The sequence below is a fragment of the Anabrus simplex genome, chromosome 5 (assembly GCF_040414725.1).
Source record: "Anabrus simplex isolate iqAnaSimp1 chromosome 5, ASM4041472v1, whole genome shotgun sequence".
NCBI lineage: Eukaryota > Metazoa > Arthropoda > Insecta > Orthoptera > Tettigoniidae > Anabrus > Anabrus simplex.
In genome coordinates, this window is record NC_090269.1 from 279,754,684 (window position 1) to 279,779,971 (window position 25,288).

The 25,288-nt window shown below is 37.3% G+C and overlaps 1 protein-coding gene across 6 annotated transcripts in view; it reads left to right on the forward strand.

The window, feature by feature from the left end:
- The window catches only part of LOC136873986 (ankyrin repeat domain-containing protein 17), a 918,230-nt gene that overhangs the window by 383,020 nt on the left and 509,922 nt on the right, over positions 1–25,288 (forward strand). For all 6 annotated transcript variants that reach the window (XM_067147404.2, XM_067147402.2, XM_068227616.1 and 3 more), the window contains 3 exons: positions 8,735–8,950; positions 9,070–9,337; positions 23,198–23,319. In XM_067147404.2, the coding sequence (XP_067003505.2) occupies positions 8,735–8,950; positions 9,070–9,337; positions 23,198–23,319 (606 nt within the window). The remainder of the gene's footprint in view (positions 1–8,734; positions 8,951–9,069; positions 9,338–23,197; positions 23,320–25,288) is intronic.

Here is a 25,288-nt window from a genome sequence, read left to right on the forward strand (position 1 = left end):
CGATCATAAATGTTGGTATGTCTGGTACATTTGGGCTGTTGTATGTGTCAATTTTGAGTTTTTAGCACACAGTGTAAAGGTAGTTTATTAACTAGTGTGCATCATCCATGAAGTCACATCTTATTTTTTATGCTACTACCATCCAATTTTTTGGGTTATACAATGTGGAATATACATACATTTGTGCAAATCAACAGTGGCAAGTTTAACAATATACATTTAAAGTTGGTTCATAAATTACACAAATTGGCTATTGATTAGTCATATGAAAATGTAGGACATTGGTTTGAACACTTTTGACTGAAATATCAATGTAACACCTTACTGGCATATATCTTAGATGCTAAAATCAGTTTATAAAGCCTGTTATTCTTGATTGAGTCTTGGAATAGGGTTAAAAAATTTTTAAATAAAAACTATTTACTTAGTATAGGCATTAAATAATGCTATTAAAATGGACATATAACTAAAACAGTGGTATATGTATGCCATATATGCCTGGTTAAAAACACATTACATTAATGTTATTGATATGTGGTGCTACATGTACATTGTTTTGGAATAAATGGGGTTGACGAATTTTTCACAACAGTCTTAGATATAGTGTTCCGATAAAATGGGTCCGTAAAAATATTTATATGTAAAAAACGGTTAGGTAAGTATTTGAGTAATCCGCTTGCAGATCAGGTAATACTTAGTTATATATCTGGAGATATTTTAGGCAGCTACTAATGTTGGAGTTATTAGAAATCTTGAATATATTAATGGAGCATGTTTTTCCATCCGTATGTCGTGATGTTTTAAGTTGGTGACATTTGTCAGAACGTGTTGAAATTATGCGTCTTGATGCACGTTGATTTTATCATGGAAGCGTATATGTTGTAAAAACAAGGTACAGTATCTGGAAATAGAAATAATAAGTGTGATAATGATGTGGTATGAAAGTGTAATAGTAAATCGTATGTCGTTTTACTTACGTAAGGTGTTGGAACCGTGCATTCTTTGTAGCTGCCTGTTGAGATCTGATACGTGTTGCTCTGAGATTGTAGTTAGCGGCGGTAGAGGGGAGGTTTGGGGGGATGGGCGGAGTGTTAGTAACGGGAGTGGGGTTGGAGGGGAGGAAGTCCTGGGGCGGTTGATTTGAACGTATAGATTTTTGTTTACTTATTCTTTTGATGTAGAAATCTTTTAATAAGGGAATTACTGCATGAAAAAGAATATTGTTTCTGTCTATACTTTCATTTAAGTTGGAGTTCGGATTGACGTATTTGTCTAAATTTATGTAAAATTCTTCTATTATGCTGAGCAAGGGACTTTTTGGATTCATATTGAGGATTTGCATGTCGTTCTTAATGTCCGTAAAATTATGTTTTTGATCGTCAATGTGCTGACCCATAGCTGAGAAATGTCTGTGTTTCAAGATTTCTAATAACTCCAACATTAGTAGCTGCCTAAAATATCTCCAGATATATAACTAAGTATTACCTGATCTGCAAGCGGATTACTCAAATACTTACCTAACCGTTTTTTACATATAAATATTTTTACGGACCCATTTTATCGGAACACTATATCTAAGACTGTTGTGAAAAATTCGTCAACCCCATTTATTCCAAAACAATGTACATGTAGCACCACATATCAATAACATTAATGTAATGTGTTTTTAACCAGGCATATATGGCATACATATACCACTGTTTTAGTTATATGTCCATTTTAATAGCATTATTTAATGCCTATACTAAGTAAATAGTTTTTATTTAAAAATTTTTTAACCCTATTCCAAGACTCAATCAAGAATAACAGGCTTTATAAACTGATTTTAGCATCTAAGATATATGCCAGTAAGGTGTTACATTGATATTTCAGTCAAAAGTGTTCAAACCAATGTCCTACATTTTCATATGACTAATCAATAGCCAATTTGTGTAATTTATGAACCAACTTTAAATGTATATTGTTAAACTTGCCACTGTTGATTTGCACAAATGTATGTATATTCCACATTGTATAACCCAAAAAATTGGATGGTAGTAGCATAAAAAATAAGATGTGACTTCATGGATGATGCACACTAGTTAATAAACTACCTTTACACTGTGTGCTAAAAACTCAAAATTGACACATACAACAGCCCAAATGTACCAGACATACCAACATTTATGATCGGTTTAAATTAATTTAAGCTTTTACCACTACATGTGATGTTTTTGTAAAAAATACATTTTTAATGCATGTCAACTGAAGATGACCCCCTAGGGGTCGAAACTAGTCTTGACTATATTTACCAGCTTAATGTAAATTAATTTTGTATTGATAAGGTGGAGACTCATATTTATACTGGCGATACTCGACACAGAAGTAGGCTGTATTTGTCACGCACTCATGTTGTTGAATCCCTCTAAACCAGTAATCACGTGATTTGGAAGTGGAATGATGCCCATGTATATAAGATTTTATTTCATCTGGGCTAGTTTCTTCCCATTCTGTATCCATTTTACCGGAATGTGCCCGTTTGAATGCTGCATTGATATATATGCAATGGGCTATGTCACTGAATAGTTCGTCTCCTCCTAACATGCGTAAAAAACAATCCGTTTCTCATAAGACTCCTTCAGAATTATGGATAGTTTAAACATCATCCATATAATCATTCGGAGTAACAAAACAAAATGTTTGTTACCTGAATTGCAGCGGCACTGCCATCAGGTCTGATTTTTCAATGTCTATTTTCACTTATATCTCTGTTAACATGAAAATTATCTTTGTTGATATGTGATTCACTCTAAAAATTCACCTCCACACCTACTCAATGATTCTGTATCACTTACTTCGCCTTTATTGCCTAGGCAACGTCAAGACAGATAATTGCTCTTCTTTTATTTCGTAAGCCTTGTAGATTGTAGTGCGTGTTCATAAATGCCTTATAAACACGGCACTGCCAAAAAAAAAAAAAAAAAAAAGAAAAAAACTACCGTACACATCGCAGATGTGTGCAGATAATGCAGCTGGGCGTTTAAGGACTGGAAGGCGAAGGGAACAGTCGGTCATTAAGGGCGGGAAAGGGTTAATGAAGAAAGTAATAACAGTTTAGAAAGATTCAATTAGTAGAAAATAGGATTATAACTGAGGACAGCCGGATAGGACAAATACAGTATATAAATACCAGGTGGATGTACTAGAAAATGAAATGTCCCTCATTAAATTGTGATGATATGGGTTTACAAATATAAGAAGGCAGTAACAGAGGAGAAATATAGGCGCAGGGATGCTTAGGTATGCAAGAAGGAAGATGACTTATGGTGTCATTGATGATGTCATAAATTCAGTTGAATCTGACCATTGGCAATTCTATGAATTAGTGCTCTCCAAGTTGTCCTGTTTCACACTGCCTCCTTTAGTTGTACAGTGTTATTACTTAAGCCTAAAGTAGCAAGGCAGAGGCAAGAAATTAAAGTAGAAGAGAAATACAGTAAACATAATAGCAAATGCCAGAAAACGCCTTGTGGTATGAAATAATGGACTACACTCCGCGGTACTTGTCAAATATTAACAGCCTACTTTAGTGCTATTCAAAGACGTTTGTAACCTCCAATGGTATTCTGCAAATATCCCGCAGAATAGCAGCTTGGCGTCTCTCTCGCCTTCTATGCAAGAAACAACCCTGAGTTTACAGGAATGATGAAAATGGCATTACGTTACTTCGCTGCTAGGAAGCAGCGAGAGACGTTGTCACGGTTACTGGTAGGTTTGTTAGTCACTCGATGCAGAGCATGATACCTGCAGAAAAATAGCGGAATTAAAATGAAGGGACATTTCACATATAGTCCAGGGATTTTACAGAAAATCAATAGTATAAGAGAAAATGGATGAATCGTGGATTTCCCACATCCCCCCAGTCTGTTCAGCGATTCTTAAATGATATTTATACATAAACCTTCCCCTGGATGAGTATGCTCTAAATATGAAATTCGGTAGATATTTATCAAGCCCTTTTGCCACGATGGTGTAACAAACTGACAGACACAAAAGCTAAAAACACTTTAGAAGGTCTTGAGTTGACCTAAATCGGAAAATTGGCAAAACAAAATTACAATCAGCGGACCCCGTACAACTTTGAATATAGATAGTCAGGGAACGAGCACTCTAAATAGTGCAGAACTTCATTTGGAAATTTATTGCGGCGAAACGATAGGTGGTATTGAGAAGTGGATTGCTGTATCAGACGACACATTTGGTGGCCTACATTTTTGGTCCTAAGGCATTTTGTCATATCTCGGTCATTTATATCGTGGATAGAGGTGAATTTTTCTTTTCATGTCAAATTTTGTACGCTTTTCACAAGTTGAAAAATTATTTTGCCAACTTAGCAGACAGCTACAGTCTTGAAACTTGGCAGGCGTATCGACAATAAAACAACCTACACTTTCAGTTCTTTGGTGTTTTGTCGTATCTCCACTGGCTGCACGTTACATTGCTTGAGAAACTTCGATTAGGCTGAAATTGCAGTACAGTTTCAGCATATTCTTTTAGTTTTGCCATACATGTATGGCAGCTAGAACAATGAAATTTGGTTTACATATAGCCATTGGTAGTGTCAAGGCGCCTGCTGAATTTCATGCTTCTGTCTGTCTTACACATATGTGTATCAGTAAAATAAAATAATAAAAAAATAAACAAAATTGACCAAAACTTGGATAACAAAGCTCAATTTATGGCAGAAAGGGTCGAGATACGGCAAAATGTCACAGGACGAAAATTGTAGATGTCTTGTTTTTAGGAACAGAAAGTGCAGCCTGCTTGGCAATAGCAATTACCGTATAGCCACAAAATACCTTGAAAGTCTACACCGTCATAAAAATTGCCTCCATATTTCAATATTTTTCGGGAGTCAAAGGTGAAAAATTTAAACATCGTGTAATTTTTCCTTCAGTAACAGGCAAAAAGCTATACTTTCGCCAAATTTCAATTTTCTAGCTCGTCTGGCAGATATTGCTGCCATCGTGATTTAGGAGTGAGGGGGGTAATAATTAGTTATTTCCTGAAAGTTTTTAAGCCCACAAAAGCTATAGGTTATCAGTTTGGATAAATATATATGACTGCATTCTTACACTGAGCCTAAATTTTGAAGACCCCCCCCCCCAGCATGATCCCCTCAGGTAATTTTGAGAATTTTAGATTATTCTAGGGATCTTGAGGTCATCAGCTTCTCTGGTACCTGGAAGTGCTTCATTAGTTCACGTCTGTTTTCATTTTTATACCTTTATTTTTAGATCACTCCATACTGACTTGCTTTTGTGTATATACTGTAGAGTAGGACAATTTCCTTTATTTTGTGTTATTTTATTTATTCTTCTTTCTTTCCTTTAATGTGTTTTAGAGAGTGTAATAAATTGTTAAACTGTGAATGTACATTGTGACATGGTTTGGCAGAAAAGCAGGTTTCGTAGCTTGAGTTGCATCATGTAAATAAAGGCATAATAATAATAATAATAATAATAATAATAATAATAATAATAATAATAATAATAATAATAATAATAATAATAATAATAATAATTAGTTCTTCAACATATCCACTGCCTGCTGATTCATCCAACAATAAACAAACACAACTTGCATCTTTCAGTTTAAAAATTGAGTCACTTCTTAGCGCCTTAGCTATTAAACTAATAAATTCCTTGTAACTAGTTCTGCCACTATTCTCCTCTCTGTCCTGCTTTCAATTTCTCACTTGGTTCTATAATTCAAGAATATCTGTGAAGGATTTATTATTCTTTGCAATATAATATGCAATATTGAAAAGCTTCCTCAAATTGTCAAACATTAGAATCCATTTTCTTTTTACACTTATCCAGGTGCATTATTTCTGGAAACAGTGTTGTATTACAAGCTACCAGACAATTTCTGTGTTATAAAGATGTGTTATTCCTCTTAAATGTGTCTAGTTTAAATGGTCCTGCGAAACATGTTACTATTTTCAAAGACTGATCTGAAGGATTAGGAAACAAAACACAAGATATACATTTAGCCATACCCATAATTTTATCGAATGCTTGCCAAGGCAGTTCCTTACATCACTCTTCTTTGAATTTTCTTTTACGTTGTTGTAGGTCTATTACATCTGTTACCATTTCTCGCTTCAGGTATAACTTTATTTACAGGCTCTCTTGCTGACATACTGGAAACCGGAACTCGTGTACTGGTTATGGAGGAACCAGTCATATTTTCTGCATATTTGTTTTTTCCCAGTACCCGGTTAATATGTATGGGAGTTGTAAAGAATTGTCAACCACAGTACCTCAGATTCATTGTACTTTTGACTACATGTGACTACGAAGTAATTAGTTCTCAATTCTTCCACCAAAGGCTATGCTGCTGTAAGAGATGATAGCCAACTGCATTATGCACTGTGACTATCCACTATCGTTGATGCTAAGCCTCTCGTTTTCGATATACACTGAGAGACATAAAAATTGAAGCACCCAAAAGAAATTGCCCAATGTCAGTGTAACTTCATACATGGATATACCATCAGCGGGTATATAAATAAGAGTTGCAATTCTTTGTTGTAGGTAGAATGGCCACCAGATTACATTAGCATTGTTACCAGGCCTGGTAGGGTATATAAGGGGCGTGAACAGCGACAGGTGTTGAGCGATCACTGTGAAGGACAGGGAGATGCCACGTCAGCACCTGACAGAGTTAGAAAGGGCCTCATTTTAGGTCTTCATTTGGCCAGCTGGTCAAATTGTGCAATATCCAGATTTGGGGGGCATTCTGATGTGACATAGGTCTGATGTTGGATTGCATGGAAACGCGAGGCTGGGCATACTAGTAGTCAGGGTTCTGGTCGATAACATCTTACCATCATAACGGAGGATCCACTGTATTGTACACCAAGCACATCGTAACACCTTACATTTGTCCCTGCCATCCGGGAACAAGTAATGGACGATCCCTGCAGCATTGTGTCTCATCCCGTACCATTAGTTGGAGACTAGCAGTGACTGGACTAGGGAATTACCGTTCCATGCCTAGGTTGCTGTTAACACCACACCAGAACACAAACGGCTGCGTTTGGAGAGGTGCCGTGACCAGGAAGCATGGACTGCTGGTGAAGTGCATCGTATTGTGTTCAGCCATGAATTGCGGTTCTGCATTACCCTGGATCACCATCGTCTGCGAATATGGTGGTGGCCTGGAGAGAGGTCCAATTCTTCCAGTGTTATGGAGAGGTACAGTGGTGTTAAATCATGGCGTCGTGGGGGAGCTATTAGGTATGTCTTCAGGTCCTGGCTGGTAATGATTGAAAGAACTCTGATAGAACAGTACATCAGACATTCTGATCTGTTACCGCTCATGCGACAGTATTGTGCTGCCAGTTTTCAACAGGATAATGCTCGTTCACACACGGCACTTGTTTCTATGAACTGTCAGCATGATGTTCAGGTACTCTCACGGCTAGCAAGAATCCCAGATCTGTCACCGATAGGACATTTGGCGAGACCAGCTCGAACGTCAACTCCCTCCCAGTGCTAGTATCCAAAATATCAGTTACACCATTTGTGGGCCAGCTTGCCTCAAGAGATTGTACAATGGTTTTATGACACCCTTCCCAACCAAATCAATGCATGCATTCAGGCCAGAGGGGTTGCAACGTCATACTGATAAGTGGGCTCGTACGATCAAGTTCTTTGTAAATTTGACTTGATTTTGTAATAGCTGAAGTAACATGATATATCCTCCCAACATGTGAAGTTTCATTTAGTTCCCTCCTCTCTTTCTTGGTGCTTCAAATTTTTGTCAGGCTGTGTACATTGATGGTCCTGTGCAGAGAATAATATATATATATATATATTATACTTATTATAAATATATATATATATATTTATTCTCTTTGGTCTCATAGTTTATTTTTGGGAAGATCGTGTTGTGGTTTTAAGCATGTTCAGTGATATCACGTCATATGTCAAAGGACTTTCATTGCAGATTGATGGATAGGAGAAGAAAGAATGTAAAAACTGACCACACAATTTTTTCTTTTCTGGGGCCCAAAACTGAAGTGCCATTAGCAAAATCACAATCGGGATTTCTGCTCACCTGCGTTAATGCTTATTGGTACTTATTATGATTAAGTAGAGCTGATTGCTTTGTTCAGAAGGCTTAATATACAGTTGTGGCTGCTTCTTTTCAGTCATAGCTCCAACACTTTCAATTACAAAACTAATTCTTAGACCACACCTATATTTCACCCATATTGAGTACACAAGTGTGTTGAGTAAATGATCAGAGTTAACTACATACAAGTGCAGTAAGTGCAGCGATTCGGATGGTAGCATGTTCGGCTTTTTGGGCCGGTGAGAATTTGAACCTAGCTCTGTCCAGAGGAATCTGAAGGTGCTCAATTACACCGGCATTGTGTTGAGCAGGACAAAATTTCTAATGCCACAGTATGTCTGATATTTAAGGACATAAAATCAATAAAATTATTACAAGAGAGCAGTAAAAGTTAAATTTATTGCAACTCACGTTATCGTAACTGAAACGTGTGACCCCCCCCTCTTGCTCTGAAGGGTGTGAAACTGAACTCTAGGTTTTTGTGTGTGTTCTCTTGCGTGTAGAATATTTACAAACATAAATGTCATTATCCTGGGTCAGTAATATTCAAGAATGTAATTGTTTTTCAGTTACTTTTCTTGGAATTATGTGCTACTATGTATTTTTACAGGAACATGAATCAGAGGGAGGTCGAACACCACTGATGAAGGCATGTCGAGCTGGTCATTTGTGTACTGTGCAGTTTCTTATATCTAAAAGAGCTGATGTCAACAGACAGACAACTAACAATGACCATACCCCTTTATCCCTGGCATGTGCTGGTGGTCATTTGGCTGTAGTTGAATTGCTGCTTGCTCAGTCAGCAGATCCATTCCATAAGCTGAAGGTATGTTCAGTTTATTTCGAGATACTTTTGGCCAGTGTTTAATTTTTTAAGACTTAAAAATTACCAGACTTGCATGATTTTCTTTTTTTTTTCTCCTCTCTCTCTCTCTCTCTCTCTAGGATAATTCCACAATGTTGATTGAAGCAGCTAAAGGTGGGCATACGAATGTAGTGCAACTCCTGCTGGATTTCCCTCACTCCATCATGATGACTACTCCCCATCCTCATGGTGTAACAGGGACCCAGCCTCAGGGTGCAGGTAGCACTGTCTCCAGCTCTGCAGGCTTGCATGAAGTTCTTGAGGCAGTGAGGGTGGTGCCTCAGGAGGACCTACAGGTGAATGTAGGTCAGAATTTGGCAACAGGCAAACCTACTCCAAGTCAGGCTGGTAAGTATGTACCTATCTTCTAAAGATTACACTGTTGTGCAGGTATGATTACTGAGTTGTGTGATAATATTATTAGGGCCACTTGATAAAATTACTATTTTCAATTGAATATTTTTCGAAACTACTTTGTACTTAAAATAAACTTCCAGCTCATTTGGTCATGTTCATTACAGTATATCCCAATGAGTTGCGGAGTACAGATCACAAATATACTGCAAATTGGTTCAAAATATATCTCGGTTCGTAATTTGCTTTCATCGCTTCTATGTTGATCATTGCATCTGTAGAGTAAAATTCTTTCCAGATTTCTTCCGTCTTTTTCTTGAGTTTCTGAAGTAGGTTTCAATGTGCTTCTGATGAAGTGTACACCAGACGTGATGTTGTGTACGTAACACACATTGCTTTCTTCACTAACTTTGCTTTCAGTTTTCCATTCTATCAGTCTGCTCATTTTAAGTTGTTTCCAGAATGTTAGGCCGTATTTTGTGACTTCTGTGATTTTTCAGTGTAAATAGTTTTAAAGCTGTCCTCAGGATTAACTGCTGTACATTGTATATGCTGTTCATAACGAATATATTGAGGCTTCTACTTCCTCTGTGACGCTTTGACACTTATGCTTTACACATTTCCGTGCACCCTTAAAGTAAACTCATATCCTGAGTAGGTGCACCTCGTGACTCCTGTATATTAACGTGTGGGATATTTCTTATAGCATACCTGCCAACTTTCCCGATTTAGGCGGTAGACTACCGATTTTCAACAGTTCTTCCCGCCTCCCGATTATTCAATGATTTCTCACGATTTTAGCTTAGGTTTTGGTGAACTTCAAACATTTGTTTTCAAATCCCGCCATTTCAGCTTTTTTAGGCCAGTGGCCGGATGTCCTTTGCTCATTGGGCACTTTCAAACGAATTCGTGAAATGTGTGTGAATGTGCGATGTTTATTGAGACCTGTAAATCGTGACGCGTAGATAGACCGTCATTCTCTCGTTCTTGCCTGCTATGTTCGTGTTTGTTCACAGTTCACATCAGTCTAGTTGATTCTAGAGACTAGTCGCTAGACATGGAGTCCTTTTTTAGTAAGTAACAATTTCAATGATAACGACTAGAGATTTTAGGAGTCATTTGGAAACAATTCTGACTAATTTTAATTCATCTCAATATAAATAAAATAAAAGCTTTGTCTGTCCATTGCTCAAAATTTAAAAGGAATGATATTTCTGTACCGGTCGTGACCACAGTAACAAGGGGTAATACAGGTTGTAATTTTCCGTAATTTCTGTATGTATGTACGCTCATTGCGAGAAAACGGTTGTAGAAAAATTAATGAAAATCGGTATATGAATTTGGGAAATAAGTCGCTATGTCTAGGCCATAAATAATTTTACTGATGCTGAGTGAAATGGTAGTTTATGGGAAGGCCTAAAATCTAATTCTCAAATATTTGTTGTTATTGGTCATGTCGATAAGTCCGACTCGTTGGCTGAATGACCAGTGTACTGGCATTCGGTTCAGAGAGTCCCGGGTTCAATTCCTAACCAGGTCAGGGATTTTAATTGCTTCTGATTAATTCTTCTGGCTCAGGGACTGGGTGTATTTGTCCGTCCCAACACTCTCCTCATTATATTCAGACAACATACCACACTACCCTCCGTTATAAAGTTGGCGTCAGGAAGGGCATCCGGCCGTAAAACAGGGCCAAATCGTGTGCACTGCAATTCGCATCCGCGAGCCCACAGATGTGGGAAAAATCGGAAGCAAAAGGAGGAAGAATTGGCCCTATCGATAAATACTATATAACTAAAGTTATATATTATTAAATTTCCTATCATTTATGTCATACATTTTCACCAAACTGGCTATGATAAGAGATATTCTTGATTTTGTATTTTTAACAGAGTTCGATAGCTGCAGTCACTTAAGTGAGGTCAGTTTCCAGTGTTTATAGGATATAGTGGGTTCGAACCCCATTCTCGGCAGCCTTGAAGATGGTTTTCCGTGGTTTCCTATTTTCACGCCAGACTTTTCTGGTCCCATTGTTGCCATAAGACCTACCTGTGTTGATGTAAAGCAACTGGTAAAAAAAAAAAAAAAAGAAAAAAAAAATTGTTGCCAAGTCCATATCAGCGCAGAGGTACGAGAAAATGAGTGAACAGAATTAAATGAAAATCGGTTTGTAAAGTCGGGGAATAAGAATTTTATTCGCCCTATTCGAAATGGTAGTTTTGGGGAAGGTGCCAAAAATTTAAATTTAAATTACCTATCTTATTGGTTATATCAAAAAGTACTACATAATAAGTGTTACAGAGAATACAATTTCCGATTATTTATATCTTATTCAGCTTTACCGTACCAACTATAATAATATTAGTGGTGATAGTGATTAAATTTTGAAGAATGAGGAAAAAGTCATGAAGGAACAATCGCTTGAATAATAACACAAGAGGGAGTCGGAAAGAAAGGACAACTCACTCTACATTAGATGCTCTAATAGCAGAAATCGGAAGCAAACTAAATGTGAAGGCCTGCAATATAGAAATCTCATAACATTTATCAACAATAACATTACGTTGACCATTGTTTGTTGTGATGTGTGTTGTGTATTCTGCTGCCATTTATCTCAGATAGTTGGGATTATTACTGCGTAGGTGCATATCGAGTATAACAGCCTGCCTGAATATTAGCGGGAAGTAGCTGGGGAGTTACAGATTTCTCTTCTTTAGCATGCCATTCCTCTGGTTCATAAATTTTCTAATACTACTGGTGCGAAACACACACTGGATCATCATAGTATTCCAGCTATTCGATCCCTACCCCCTGAATGAGCAGTGTGCACACTTAAATGGAATAATTACACAGGAGTTTTTACGGTTTTTTGCGGTGTGGTCATTCTAGCTCTGGAGCTTGAACTGTTCGATTGACTCCATAGTACTTTTCATTAAAAGTGAGAAAATGTGCTGTTTTGCATTTCCTCGAATATTTCATGACAGCATTGATTTAATCGCGACATTCATACTGACGTCATTGTAATTACCTATGTTGACTGTTGACTTCAGTTGGAAAACTATAAGGACAGTCTTTCTAAGGATTCCGTAGCGAAGCACAGCTACATCAGCCAGTTATTTGATACAAATAGCATTGCGCTTTACATAATTGCACGGACGCTTGATGCAATAAATTAATCTATGCATTTGCTAAGTAATGGCATCTAAGTGCATGACTGATTCACACATGTGGAGCATGAATTCATACTATTTTCGGAAGGCTTATCAGAGACCGATCATCTCGCTCACATACTTCCTGTGAGGGAATAGAGATGTGTAATTTTTAGCCTTGTAGCCTCGTATAGCAACAGTCAGGCTTTTAGACAATAATTGTTATAAATATATCATAATACTGTATTGTGCCAGACCTGTAGAATAAGCAGTTTTGACAAATTGTATCTCCTGATTTTTTCTCATCTTCATATCAAAATCGCCTGATGTTTGGTTTTGTAAAGTTGGCAGGTATGTTCGAGGATTTTTGTGCTTTACCATACCAAAAGCTACCAGTTTGCCTCCTTGCCTAAATTTCATGGTCACAGTTATCTTCGTTTTTAATTAGTTCATGAGCCTTAGCCCATGCTGCGAGTGTGTGTTAAATGCCCTGTAGATTATCTGTCATGAGACATTAACACCATTTCATCTGCAAGCATGGAGGCAAAGATAGTTGGGCATCAGCTAAGCTTGGGCTGGCCATACCGTGTGCATGCCAGAAACACACCTCCTAAAGAAAATCATGTACTCCCAACCAAAGAATGGCCTGTGTAAGCATGGAGGGCAGCTTAAACGATATAAGAATGTTCTAAAGTATTATCTCAAGGTGTCAAATTGATATGGTCAATCGGAAAACTACAGCCGAGGATACGCCCAAATGGCGTAGTATTGTATACAGTGGAGTTGAACATCTAGAACAAGATAGAAGATTGGAAGCCAAGAGGAGGAACCGTAGAAAAGAACGAGCGAATGCGAGGGATGGTGTGTGCTGTCACTGCAATGAAATCTGTGCATCCAGAATAGGACTGATTTCATCCAGAATAGGACTGTTCAGCCATCTGAGACGACACAATTAATACATCCAAATGACATTGTGTTTATTTACTACATATTCATTGACGAATAAATGCTTATGATGTGAAGTATCAACGCTTACCCTATATATGCAATTTCATCGTTTGTAATGGTTTTCTTTTATATGCACATGTGTTAGCCGTCTCTTCAGGGGGAGAAGAGCAGTAATTTTTTGTTCCAAACATATTTAGAAAATGCTCTGTTATAACATTTAAGGGCTCCTTGCATCATTTCCTACTATAAAATTCTTTCATAATAGCCCTTGCTACTGTTCTTCTTTGATTACAAAAAATATGTTCTGCTACCCCATACTCTTACTTTGTTCTTTTTCCTGTTCCTTTTTTTATGTCATTTCCAGATTTGGGGATGATTTGAAGTGTGTCTTGTTACTAATTCTGCTTATTTTATGAGTCTTGGGTTGGTGTTAAGGTCCTTGGATTTTCTTGACTGAAAGTCTATACAGTCTGTTGTCAGAACACCAAATTCCTCTTCATTCCCCTTAGATTTAATTCTAGATTATTTTTCCTCCCATTCAGCTAGAGGGCTATAGCTGTGCATCTCTTAGTATCATCTCGTTCATGCTTGAGGTCAGTTGCAATGGATATGTTCAGTTCAGTAGTTTGAATGTGTGGTGTGGAGTTGGTTGATAGGCCTGCAGCAATGATCGATAGTGTAGTCTGGTTGAGAGGCTGAGTTTTCCTGGGATTATGTTTTGTATCCTTGGTTGCTGATGGCCTTTTCTGACATGACTATTAACACCAAAGATGATTTACATCATTTCTTGCATGTGGGACAAGGGTTTAACAACAATTTACAATTATTCTCTCTCTCTTTCTTAGCATTAATTCCGACTTGCAGGGTCTGCTGCTTTGCTACATCTCCATTTCTGTCTGTCGTTGACATCTTCTGGTGTTAAGCCAACACTGTGCATGTCTGCCCTGAAATACTGCAAACCTCAGACACCTTTTGTATTGGGGCCCCCCCCATCAGCTTTCAGAAGGAACGAATGCCACATGCTGTGATTGAAACCAAACCACATATCAGTGTTGTGCATGGGCAATTTACTGTTGATCAACAGGCAGCTGATTCAATGATAAGGTTTTCAGCTGTGTTGTATGTAAAGAAAATTTTCTTGTATTTTGCTGAAAATACAGTTTGTTGCTATGATAATCCACTAACAGCATTAATTTGCAATAATGAAACTGGGTGCAGAGGGTTGCGATAATGACGATACTTAAAAGGGAAGGTAAGGTGCAAAAAAATCATGCTTTTTATTGTTATCACAGTTACGTTATTTTCATGCCTCTATTTATAAGAAACGTTTGCAGATTATGCCAGCCCTGCAGTTTAGGGGTAGCATGCCTGTCTCTTAGACAAAGGCCCCAGGTTCAATTCCTGGCCAGGTAAGGGATTTTTACTTGGATCTGAGCCCTGGATTGAGGTCCACTCAGCATGCGTGATTACAATTGAGGAGCTATTAGTCAGGGTGATAACAGCCAAGGCCTAGAGAGGCAAGAACAGTGGCGAAGAGGATTCATTGCACTGACCACCTGGTACTCTGTAATCCGCATGCCTTCGGCTGAGCGACAATTGCTTGGTAGTCCAAGGCCCGTCAGACCTGTTTTGCCATGGGGTTTGGTTTGGTTTGGTTTTCTGATTGTGAAGATTCAATCAAGCTGTTCCATAATTAAAAGCAGTAGCTGCATTCATAGGAGTTGGATGGAATAATACAGGATCAGTGAAATGTAGTCATCAACAGACAGATGCTTTATACTCTAATAGTCCCCATAAATTCACTGATGACACCTGAGATTTATTCTTTAAAGCAAAATGAAAATATTTTCCTGACCTATAGTATGTTTTGCAACAGCCGTTCCTTTAATACTCCTGCTACCCGGCTGAGTGGCTCAGACTGTTAAGGTTTCTAGCCCAAGTAGGCAGGCTCGATCCTGGCTCAGTCTGGTGGTATTTGAAGGGACTCAACTATGTCAACACTGTCCGGTACATTTACTTGCACGTAAAGGAACTCCTGAGGGACAAATTTCTGGCACCTTGGCATCTCTGAAAACTGTAAAGTAGTTGGTGGGATATTATTATTCTTTCTTCGTTATGCCCATATACAGAGCGCGTTGGAACTTGTTAGCTTCATAATGGTTTTTCTTTCTTCTTCTCTTCCCAAAATCTCTTCATGAACTCGCTATGCTGTTTCTTGCGTTCTTCCGTCCATTGTTTCACTATGGTTTTTTTTAGCCTTTTCCGTGAACGTGTGCTTTGCAACCAGAGTTCCAAAAGCATTGCGATCCCCGACGATATCTTCTGTGATGTTCTTTTCTTTTCAGTCATGCTTTATTTCCTCTAACTAGCTTATTTTGACCTCCTTTGAATTAATTATACCAAGCAGTTTTTTTGCATATCTAGTGTCGTCCATTCTACATATGTGGCCATAGAATTTGTCGTCTCCTGCGTACGGTATCGGTGAACTTAATGGGAATTCTAAGTTCCCATGGAGGGAATTAGATATTTTTTCACCAATAGGGGTAATTCCATTGTGGAGTTTTATCTCCCATATGCAGTTATCAGACTGTGCCTCTTAAATAGGCTTCTGATAAGTTCACCTGCATACACCCCAGCGTCAGTGGGTAGGGTCTGACACATCCCAGTCTGATGCGTCTAGTGTCAGACCTAAGACAAAATGCTGGTTAATAGAGCAAACGCCTGAAAAGCTATACATCTAATTTTTTATCATATCGGTGAACTTGTCGATTGCTTTGTACAAATCTACAGTTTTCCTTTTGATCCATGTACCATTTACATGAACGGGGCCATATATTTTCCTCAGAATTTTTCGTTCTTGTTTTTCAATTTCATCAATTTTAGAGTGGCCTCCTAGAGATGTGGTTTCTGAGACATACAAGGCTTCCGAAAGAACAACAGTCTTGTTATGCCGAAGTTTTGCATTTCGTGACATCACTCTTTTTTTTGTGATGGTTCCATGTTATATAAGTAATAATAATAACAACGTAAACGTTTCCATCTTTTCAATACTAAAATATATTCACAAAATTATAAATTACACGGTACTAGTTTCGACCCATCTAGGGGTCATCATCAGCCGTATTGGAGCAAAGATCCCTTTTGGCGAAATCCTAAGAAAATGTTATTTTAAAGAATAACAAGTGAAATGAGATATTATGGTAATAGTTAATAATACAAGGAATATACATATTAAGAGGTTTTTAACAAAGAATTAAGTATAAATGGGGTGTTGTAAAAATTATAATCTTGGAAATCAGTAAGTTCTTGTGTTGAAATGACATATATAAAATTATATATGGCTTAGGAAGAGGGCTTAAGGTGGGGCTGAAGGGTGCGGGAGAAAGTGTAATTGTCTTGGAAAAGTACCTTTGATTAAATTTAGGATTGAGTTTAGGTTGGCTGCATTATTGTTTCTGAGGAAAGTCATAAATAGATCGAAGAGTATGTTGGGTTTCTCTGAGATTTCATTGAGATTGTGACTGGCATTAAAGTATTGGTCTAGGTGTATGTAGTAATTTTCCATTATGTTGAGTAAAGGGCCCTTGTTTGCTAATACGAGGATGTCCATGTCTTGTTCAATACTGGTGAAATTATGGTTATAATCTTGCATTTGTTGGCCGATGGCTGAAAACCTGTTGTATTTTATTGCGTTAGTGTGCTCGTGGTATCTGATAATGAAGTTTCTCCCGGTTTGCCCGATGTAGGTTTTTTTACAGGTGGTACATTTGATCCTATAAACTCCTGATTTTAAAAAACTGCTGGTCTTGTTGATGTGTGAAGTATTGTATAAAACGTTCATGTTCTTATTGTTGGTTTTGAAGGCTATTTTAACGCCTTGTTTCTTAAAGATGTTGGTTAACTTGTAGATATCATTGTTGAACGTGAAGGTGGAAAATGTTAGAGGTTTGGTTATTTCTTTTTTGAGGGTAGTTTTTGGGCGATGTTTGTGTTTATTGATTATCCTTTCTATAAAATGATTGCTGAAGCCGTTGAATTTTGCGATTCCGCGGATTGTGTTGATTTTGTTTTTTAGATCTTTATTGGACATAGGTATGCTGAAGGCTCGGTGAACTAGGCTGTTGTATGTGGCTTGTTTGTGGGACTGGGGGTGCACTGAATCTTGGCGAATGGTGGAGGCTGTTTGAGTGGGTTTTCTGAAAATTTTATAACTGAAAGAATCTGAGTTTCTAGTGATGGTTAAATCTAGAAAATTGATTTTTTGATTTGATTCGGATTCTAGTGTGAATTTGATATGAGGATCAATATTGTTGAGTCTTAAGAGGGTGGTGGGTGCGTTAATTGATTTCTCATTCATGATTACAAAGACATCGTCGACATATCTGGCCCAAAAGAGAATGTTTTCGAATTTGTTGTCAATTTTGGTGTATTCGAGGAAGTCAGGTATATTTCTGCTAAGATGCCTGAGGCCGGTGACCCCATTGCCAAACCATTTTGTTGATATATGACATTGTCAAAAGTTAAGAAGTTATTGTCGATGATAAGTTTTAATATTGTGATAAAGTCTTGTATCTCTAGTTTGCTTAAGTGGCTGTTTTTGTTTAAATTGTTTATAATTATCGGAATTAATTTTGATACTTGTATGCTTGGGTACATGTTTACAATATCGAAAGAGTGGATGGAGTGATCCGGTTGCAGATTGAACTTGTTTAGTTTTTCTACTAGCTCAGATGTGTTTTTAATAGACTTTTTGGATAAGAATTGATAATTTTTTCTTAAGAAACATTGGATGAATTGTGATATTTTGTATAAGGGGCTCGGTCTATAGTTGATAATTGGCCGGATGGGAATTCCGGTTTTGTGAATTTTGGGAAGAGCTTTAGCAGTGGGGAGTCCTGGGTTCATATGTATGAGTTTGGATTTTTCTGTTCGGTAAATAAAAATGAAGTGTTTTTAAGAGTTTAAGTAGTTTTTGAATTTTTTTGGGTGGGGTCTTTTTTGATTATGGAAAATGAGCTGTCTGTGAAAAAGTTTTTTGTTTTTTCAATATATACTTTTTTATCCATGATAACTGTTGCATTGCCTTTGTCAGCTTTGGTTACGATGAGTTCGTTGTTTTTAATTCCCATCCGGCCAATTATAAACTATAGACCGAGCCCCTTATACAAAATATCACAATTCATCCAATGTTTCTTAAGAAAAAATTATCAATTCTTATCCAAAAAGTCTATTAAAAACACATCTGAGCTAGTAGAAAAACTAACAAGTTCAATTTGCAACCGGATCACTCCATCCACTCTTTCGATATTGTAAACATGTACCCAAGCATACAAGTATCAAAATTAATTCCGATAATTATAAACAATTTAAACAAAAACAGCCACTTAAGCAAACTAGAGATACAAGACTTTATCACAATATTAAAACTTATCATCGACAATAACTTCTTAACTTTTGACAGTGTCATATATCAACAAAATGGTTTGGCAATGGGGTCACCGGCCTCAGGCATCTTAGCAGAAATATACCTGGACTTCCTCGGATACACCAAAATTGACAACAAATTCGAAAACATTCTCTTTTGGGCCAGATATGTCGACGATGTCTTTGTAATCATGAATGAGAAATCAATTAACGCACCCACCACCCTCTTAAGACTCAACAATATTGATCCTCATATCAAATTCACACTAGAATCCGAATCAAATCAAAAAATCAACTTTCTAGATTTAACCATCACTAGAAACTCAGATTCTTTCAGTTATAAAATTTTCAGAAAACCCACTCAAACAGCCTCCACCATTCGCCAAGATTCAGTGCACCCCCAGTCCCACAAACAAGCCACATACAACAGCCTAGTTCACCGAGCCTTCAGCATACCTATGTCCAATAAAGATCTAAAAAACAAAATCAACACAATCCGCGGAATCGCAAAATTCAACGGCTTCAGCAATCATTTTATAGAAAGGATAATCAATAAACACAAACATCGCCCAAAAACTACCCTCAAAAAAGAAATAACCAAACCTCTAACATTTTCCACCTTCACGTTCAACAATGATATCTACAAGTTAACCAACATCTTTAAGAAACAAGGCGTTAAAATAGCCTTCAAAACCAACAATAAGAACATGAACGTTTTATACAATACTTCACACATCAACAAGACCAGCAGTTTTTTAAAATCAGGAGTTTATAGGATCAAATGTACCACCTGTAAAAAAACCTACATCGGGCAAACCGGGAGAAACTTCATTATCAGATACCACGAGCACACTAACGCAATAAAATACAACAGGTTTTCAGCCATCGGCCAACAAATGCAAGATTATAACCATAATTTCACCAATACTGAACAAGACATGGACATCCTCGTATTAGCAAACAAGGGCCCTTTACTCAACATAATGGAAAATTACTACATACACCTAGACCAATACTTTAATGCCAGTCACAATCTCAATGAAATCTCAGAGAAACCCAACATACTCTTCGATCTATTTATGACTTTCCTCAGAAACAATAATGCAGCCAACCTAAACTCAATCCTAAATTTAATCAAAGGTACTTTTCCAAGACAATTACACTTTATCCTGCACCCTTCAGCCCCACCTTAAGCCCTCTTCCTAAGCCATATATAATTTTATATATGTCATTTCAACACAAGAACTTACTGATTTCCATGATTATAATTTTTACAACACCCCATTTATACTTAATTCTTTGTTAAAAACCTCTTAATATGTATATTCCTTGTATTATTAACTATTACCATAATATCTCATTTCACTTGTTATTCTTTAAAATAACATTTTCTTAGGATTTCGCCAAAAGGGATCTTTGCTCCAATACGGCTGATGATGACCCCTAGATGGGTCGAAACTAGTACCGTATAATTTATAATTTTGTGAATATATTTTAGTATTGAAAAGGTGGAAACGTTTACGTTGTTATTATTGTTAGTTATATATTATTCTCAGTTAAATACGGACCAAAAACATGAAATTCATAACCATTAATGGTTCCATGTTATTCGGTATTCTTTCAGGAGTTTGGTGGCTCTTTCTAAATTAGCTTTCCTGTCCAATCTGGGTGGTACAATGATTTTTTGTAGATATTTGAAGGAAGGGACCTGTGTGATTATTCCATAAATTGTCTGTAGTGGGGATCTTTGGATATTCTGGTGTCCATTAGCCATGATATGAGTCTTCTAATATGATATTTGGAGGCCTGTCTTTGATGCTATCTCATGCAACTTCTCCATGGCATACCTGGTTTCTTCACTAGTCTTCGTAAAGATAGCTAGATCATCAGCAAAAGCTAGGCACTTCACGTTAATTCTTTTATTATTATTATTATTATTATTATTATTATTATTATTATTATTATTATTATTATTATTATTATTATTATTGTACTTGGTGTGTTGGTCAAGTAGAACAATTGGGGTAATAATAAATGTTGTGTTGTCTGTAAATATAATGACAAAATATATATCTCTTGCTTTTTAACATTTATAGAATATGTGATGATGTTACCTGTCCTGGACTTCTGTAGTGTTCTTTTAAATATATCACATAGTGTTTTTTCTGGTCTGTGCATAATACACTTCTGTTAAAAATTCTATCTCTGTGGCAAATCCAGATATGGATCAGATTGCTAATAAAAAATCACATCTCTTCTAATTCTACATGCCTGACTAATGTGCTGTTACCCCCTCATGTGTCATTCGTGTTCCAATCATATAAATCAATGATAGAAAACCAGGAAGATACGAGCATGGACAGAGTATAAAAGCTATGACTATTCATGTGGAAAGAGAGTATTGGTAAGAAGAGACGAGGACAAATATGAAAATGCAAAAGGTCTAAAGACTAATTCTTCATCTTAACATGCTTTTGTCTTATAGATAAATGCCCCTCCTCCTCCTCACCATTATCACAGAACCCATCCGGGTCGGGTACGGTGGTGTTGAACGAGTGCTTGCCATCGTTGTCTGTCAAGAAATGCCTTCCGCCTCATCACTAACTGCTAGTTCCCTCTTCTTCTCTCCACATCCTCTCTCAGCTGGAGTAGCCATCTCTTGCTAGGTCTTCCGACTGGTCTTCTTCCTTCATCCCATCTTTCTAGGTGTTCTTGTGCCAGGCGTTCTCTTTACATGTCAAGATCATGTTAGTCATGATGTCCTTCGCTTCTCTTCTGTTGAGTCCACTTGCAGTTTCATTCTGATATCATTCTTTACAGGGTCCTTGGTTTTTTTTTTTTTTTGAGGGTGTTTCATAGAAACTTCATTTCACTTCCTTGCAGTTTACTAACTTCTCTCTTTCAGTGTGCATGTTTCTAGACTGTATGTTAAGATGGGCACAAAGTGTGACTTTTATCGGTCATCTTGGTTCTCATGGGTACCTTGTTATTCCAGGGTACATCTTACGAGGTTGTAGAAGTTGAATTCATATCTTCTCAGTCTCTGACAAGCTCATTTCTTTTTCAAATACATTAGGAAGCAGGTGTTTTGTGCTCATTGAGAAGACCATTCTTGATAGATATTCAATCAGTGTCTCCTTTTTATCGCTTATATAGTACAGGCAGTGAAGGAAATAAGAGTAATTTGGAAAGGAGTGACATTCCAAGGGTAGGAAATCAAAACTCAGGAGATTTGCCAATGATATTTTATCTGATTCTACAGAGGACATAGAGAATTTTATGAATTGTGTGGACACAGTTTTGGAGGAGGAGTACAAGATGAAAATATATAAATCCATAGCAAAAGTAAGAGAGTGCATACGAACAAAGTCAGGTGCTGCAGGTAATATTAAATTAGGAAATGAAGCCTTAAAGCAAGTAGATTACCATTGTGTAGATGACCATTGTTACTTTAGTAGAATAATGATGGCAGAAGTAAAGAGGACATAAAATGCGGACTAACACAAGCAAGGAAGCAGTTTAAGAAATTTCCTCACTCTAAACGTTGATATAGGAATTAGAAAATTGTTTTTCAAGACTGTCATTTGGATCGTGGCATTGTATCGAAGTGAAATGTGGACAACAACCAACTTAGAAAGAGAATAGAAGCTTTTGAAATGTGGTGTTACAGAAGAATGACGAAGATGAGATGGATAGATTGAATCACAAATGATAATATACTGAATCGAATTGGTCTGAAGAGAATGGTTTGACAAAATTTGACCACAAAAAGAGATAGAATGATAGGACACATCTGAAGACATTCAGGATTTGCTCAATATTTGAGGGATGTGCAAGCAGCAAGTAGGGCTAGACCAAGGCATAAATATGTGAACAGATTAGAGTTGATATAGGATCTATATTAGTTGTTACATAGAAATGAAAAGGTTAGCGTGGCATGGAATAGGGTGGCAGGGATGTTGCATCAGACCAGTTTAACGACAATGACAGCAACAAAGTGACAACAAGAAATAAGAACAGAAATGTGGGAGGAATATTAGGCAGGGGAAAGTGAAGACAAAAACTAAAAGGGTAGTTTCAGATACGGAACATAAAAGGCAGAATGTACTCAGACTTGATAATGTATGTAATAGAAAAGGAGCAAACATGTATACAAATATAGTTCAGAGATTGAAATCTAGGAATGAAGATAGAAGTACAAACAGAAAATATACACAGGGATATGGTAGTGTCAAAAGAGGGAGATTATTATTTCTAACATTACTCGTAACAATTCCTTGTGTTAAATCTACAACATAATATGTTTTAATGAACATTCATTCATTCCCTTTAGGTCGGATTGTGGAGCACATCAGCAACCAACAAAAACATAACACCCAGAAGTCCCTTCTTAGAAAGAGTCGCTCATCCATCATGATGAACGAGAACAATTTGACATCAGCTGAAGTGCAACAGGTAAGCATTTCTGCTGCCTTTAATGCTGTCAGTATTCTGAAACAAATTTTCACTTTTATTTTGTTTTGAATAATGAAATGATTGATGAAGGAGCCTTCTTCTGTATTTATTTATTTTTATTTCTGTTCTTATATCAGAATGTGTTCATTATGGATAATTTCACCATCATTGTGATCTATCAAAGATGGAAGAGCTGAAACCTTGACCACTCTCAGGATTTAACAATAAGTAGGTTTGTTAACTGAATGTTGAGCTTAGTAGTCGATGTCCAAGGAAAACCACAGTTTGTTCCTTGGTGCAGGATAGTTGCTTATGGGTACATAAGGTCTGTAACTGTGACCTCTCTTCTAAAGCATAAGCAAATACCATCAACTTTGATAGACCTTGACTACAAAATCTAGGTGTATATTTAATTACACCGAACATACTTAAACTTCTGTTAGTGTTTAATATACCAGAGTGCTTAGCACTTCAATAACTCTCCTACATTCAAACACACCGGGCGAATAGGCAGTGCGGTTTGGGGCGCGCAGCTGTGCGCTTGCATTCAGGAGATGGTGGGTTCGAAGCCCACTGTCAGCTGCCCTGAAGATGGTTTTCTGTGGTTTCCCATTTTCACACCAGGCAAATGCTGGGGCTGTACCTTAAGGCCACAGCCACTTCCTTCCAACTCTTAGCCCTTTTCTATCCTGTCGTCACCATAAGACCTACCTGAAACCATGCGACCTAAAGCCAATTGGGTGGAAAAGAAATTAGCCCCTACCATACCGCATGGCACTACAGCCCTGAAGGGCCTTAGCCTACCAAGCGACCGCTGCTCAGCCTGAAGGCCTGCAGATTAGAAGGTGTCGTGTGGTCAGCATGACGAATCCTCTCAATATTAGCCCCTGCCAAGTACAATTTATTGTTTGATGCTTATCAGTTGACTCCTATTCTTGTTGACTGATCCATAGAATGCAAAAAAAAAAAAAAAAAAAAAAGAGTAGGATTTTCATGTCTATTATTAGTGATTTAAGCCCACTGGGGAGCGTGTATGACTAGTTACTTATTGATGCTCGCTTTCGTTCCCAATACCTCCTGGGTCCTGTTATTAATTTTTCCTTACTTTTCTTGAAAGAGGTTTGCGAGATTTAACAACCTTTGGTAGAGGAGACCACGAATTTTACCAATTAAAGAATTTAGGGCTGTCGATTCATCAGTATCAGAAATCCCTGCGGAAGCTAAGACACTTTTTACCTTATTTAGCTACATGCTTTCCGTCTTGTAGTTTTTCATGAGTGAGAAGATCTTTTTTGTAAGCCGGCCATTGTCATTTCTTGAAAATATGATATGCAGTGCTATAAGCCGTCATATTTTCAAGAAATGTCATTCTAATTTTAAGATTGAAAAAACATTTTTTTTGCAAGAAGTGATAGACAATTTTATGTAAATAGTGTGTATATTTTGTCTTTAGTGTATTCTCAAACAGTTTCATAAAGGACACGGGTTCTTCCATTTTTTAATTATTAGACAGCAACAATGAGCTTTGTAATCTGCTATGAGACGTTACGGCTAAAGAAGTCTCAAATGAGACGAAACATGTTCCAAATTATGTTTAATGTATTTTTATACTAGCTGATGTACCTGTACTTCGCTACGGGGTTCTCAGAAAACTGTCTCGGTGGTTTTCCTAACTGAGGTCAACTTAGGCCATTACAGAAACGTCAGTAGGAATGTAGCGAATAAAAGCAATGTTATCATATAAAATACTCGATCGAATGAAAAACCGCACATTTTCTCACTTTTAACAAACAGTCCCATGGTGCTGATCTAACAGTCCAAAGTTCCAGTGCTGGATGGCTCAGGCCGCAGACAGCCATGAACGCTCCTCTGGCATTATTGCATTAAATATGCACACTGCTCATTCCAATCAATGCCTCAGATTAGGGATTGAATAGCTCGAATGCTATGATGAACCAGTTTGTTAGGT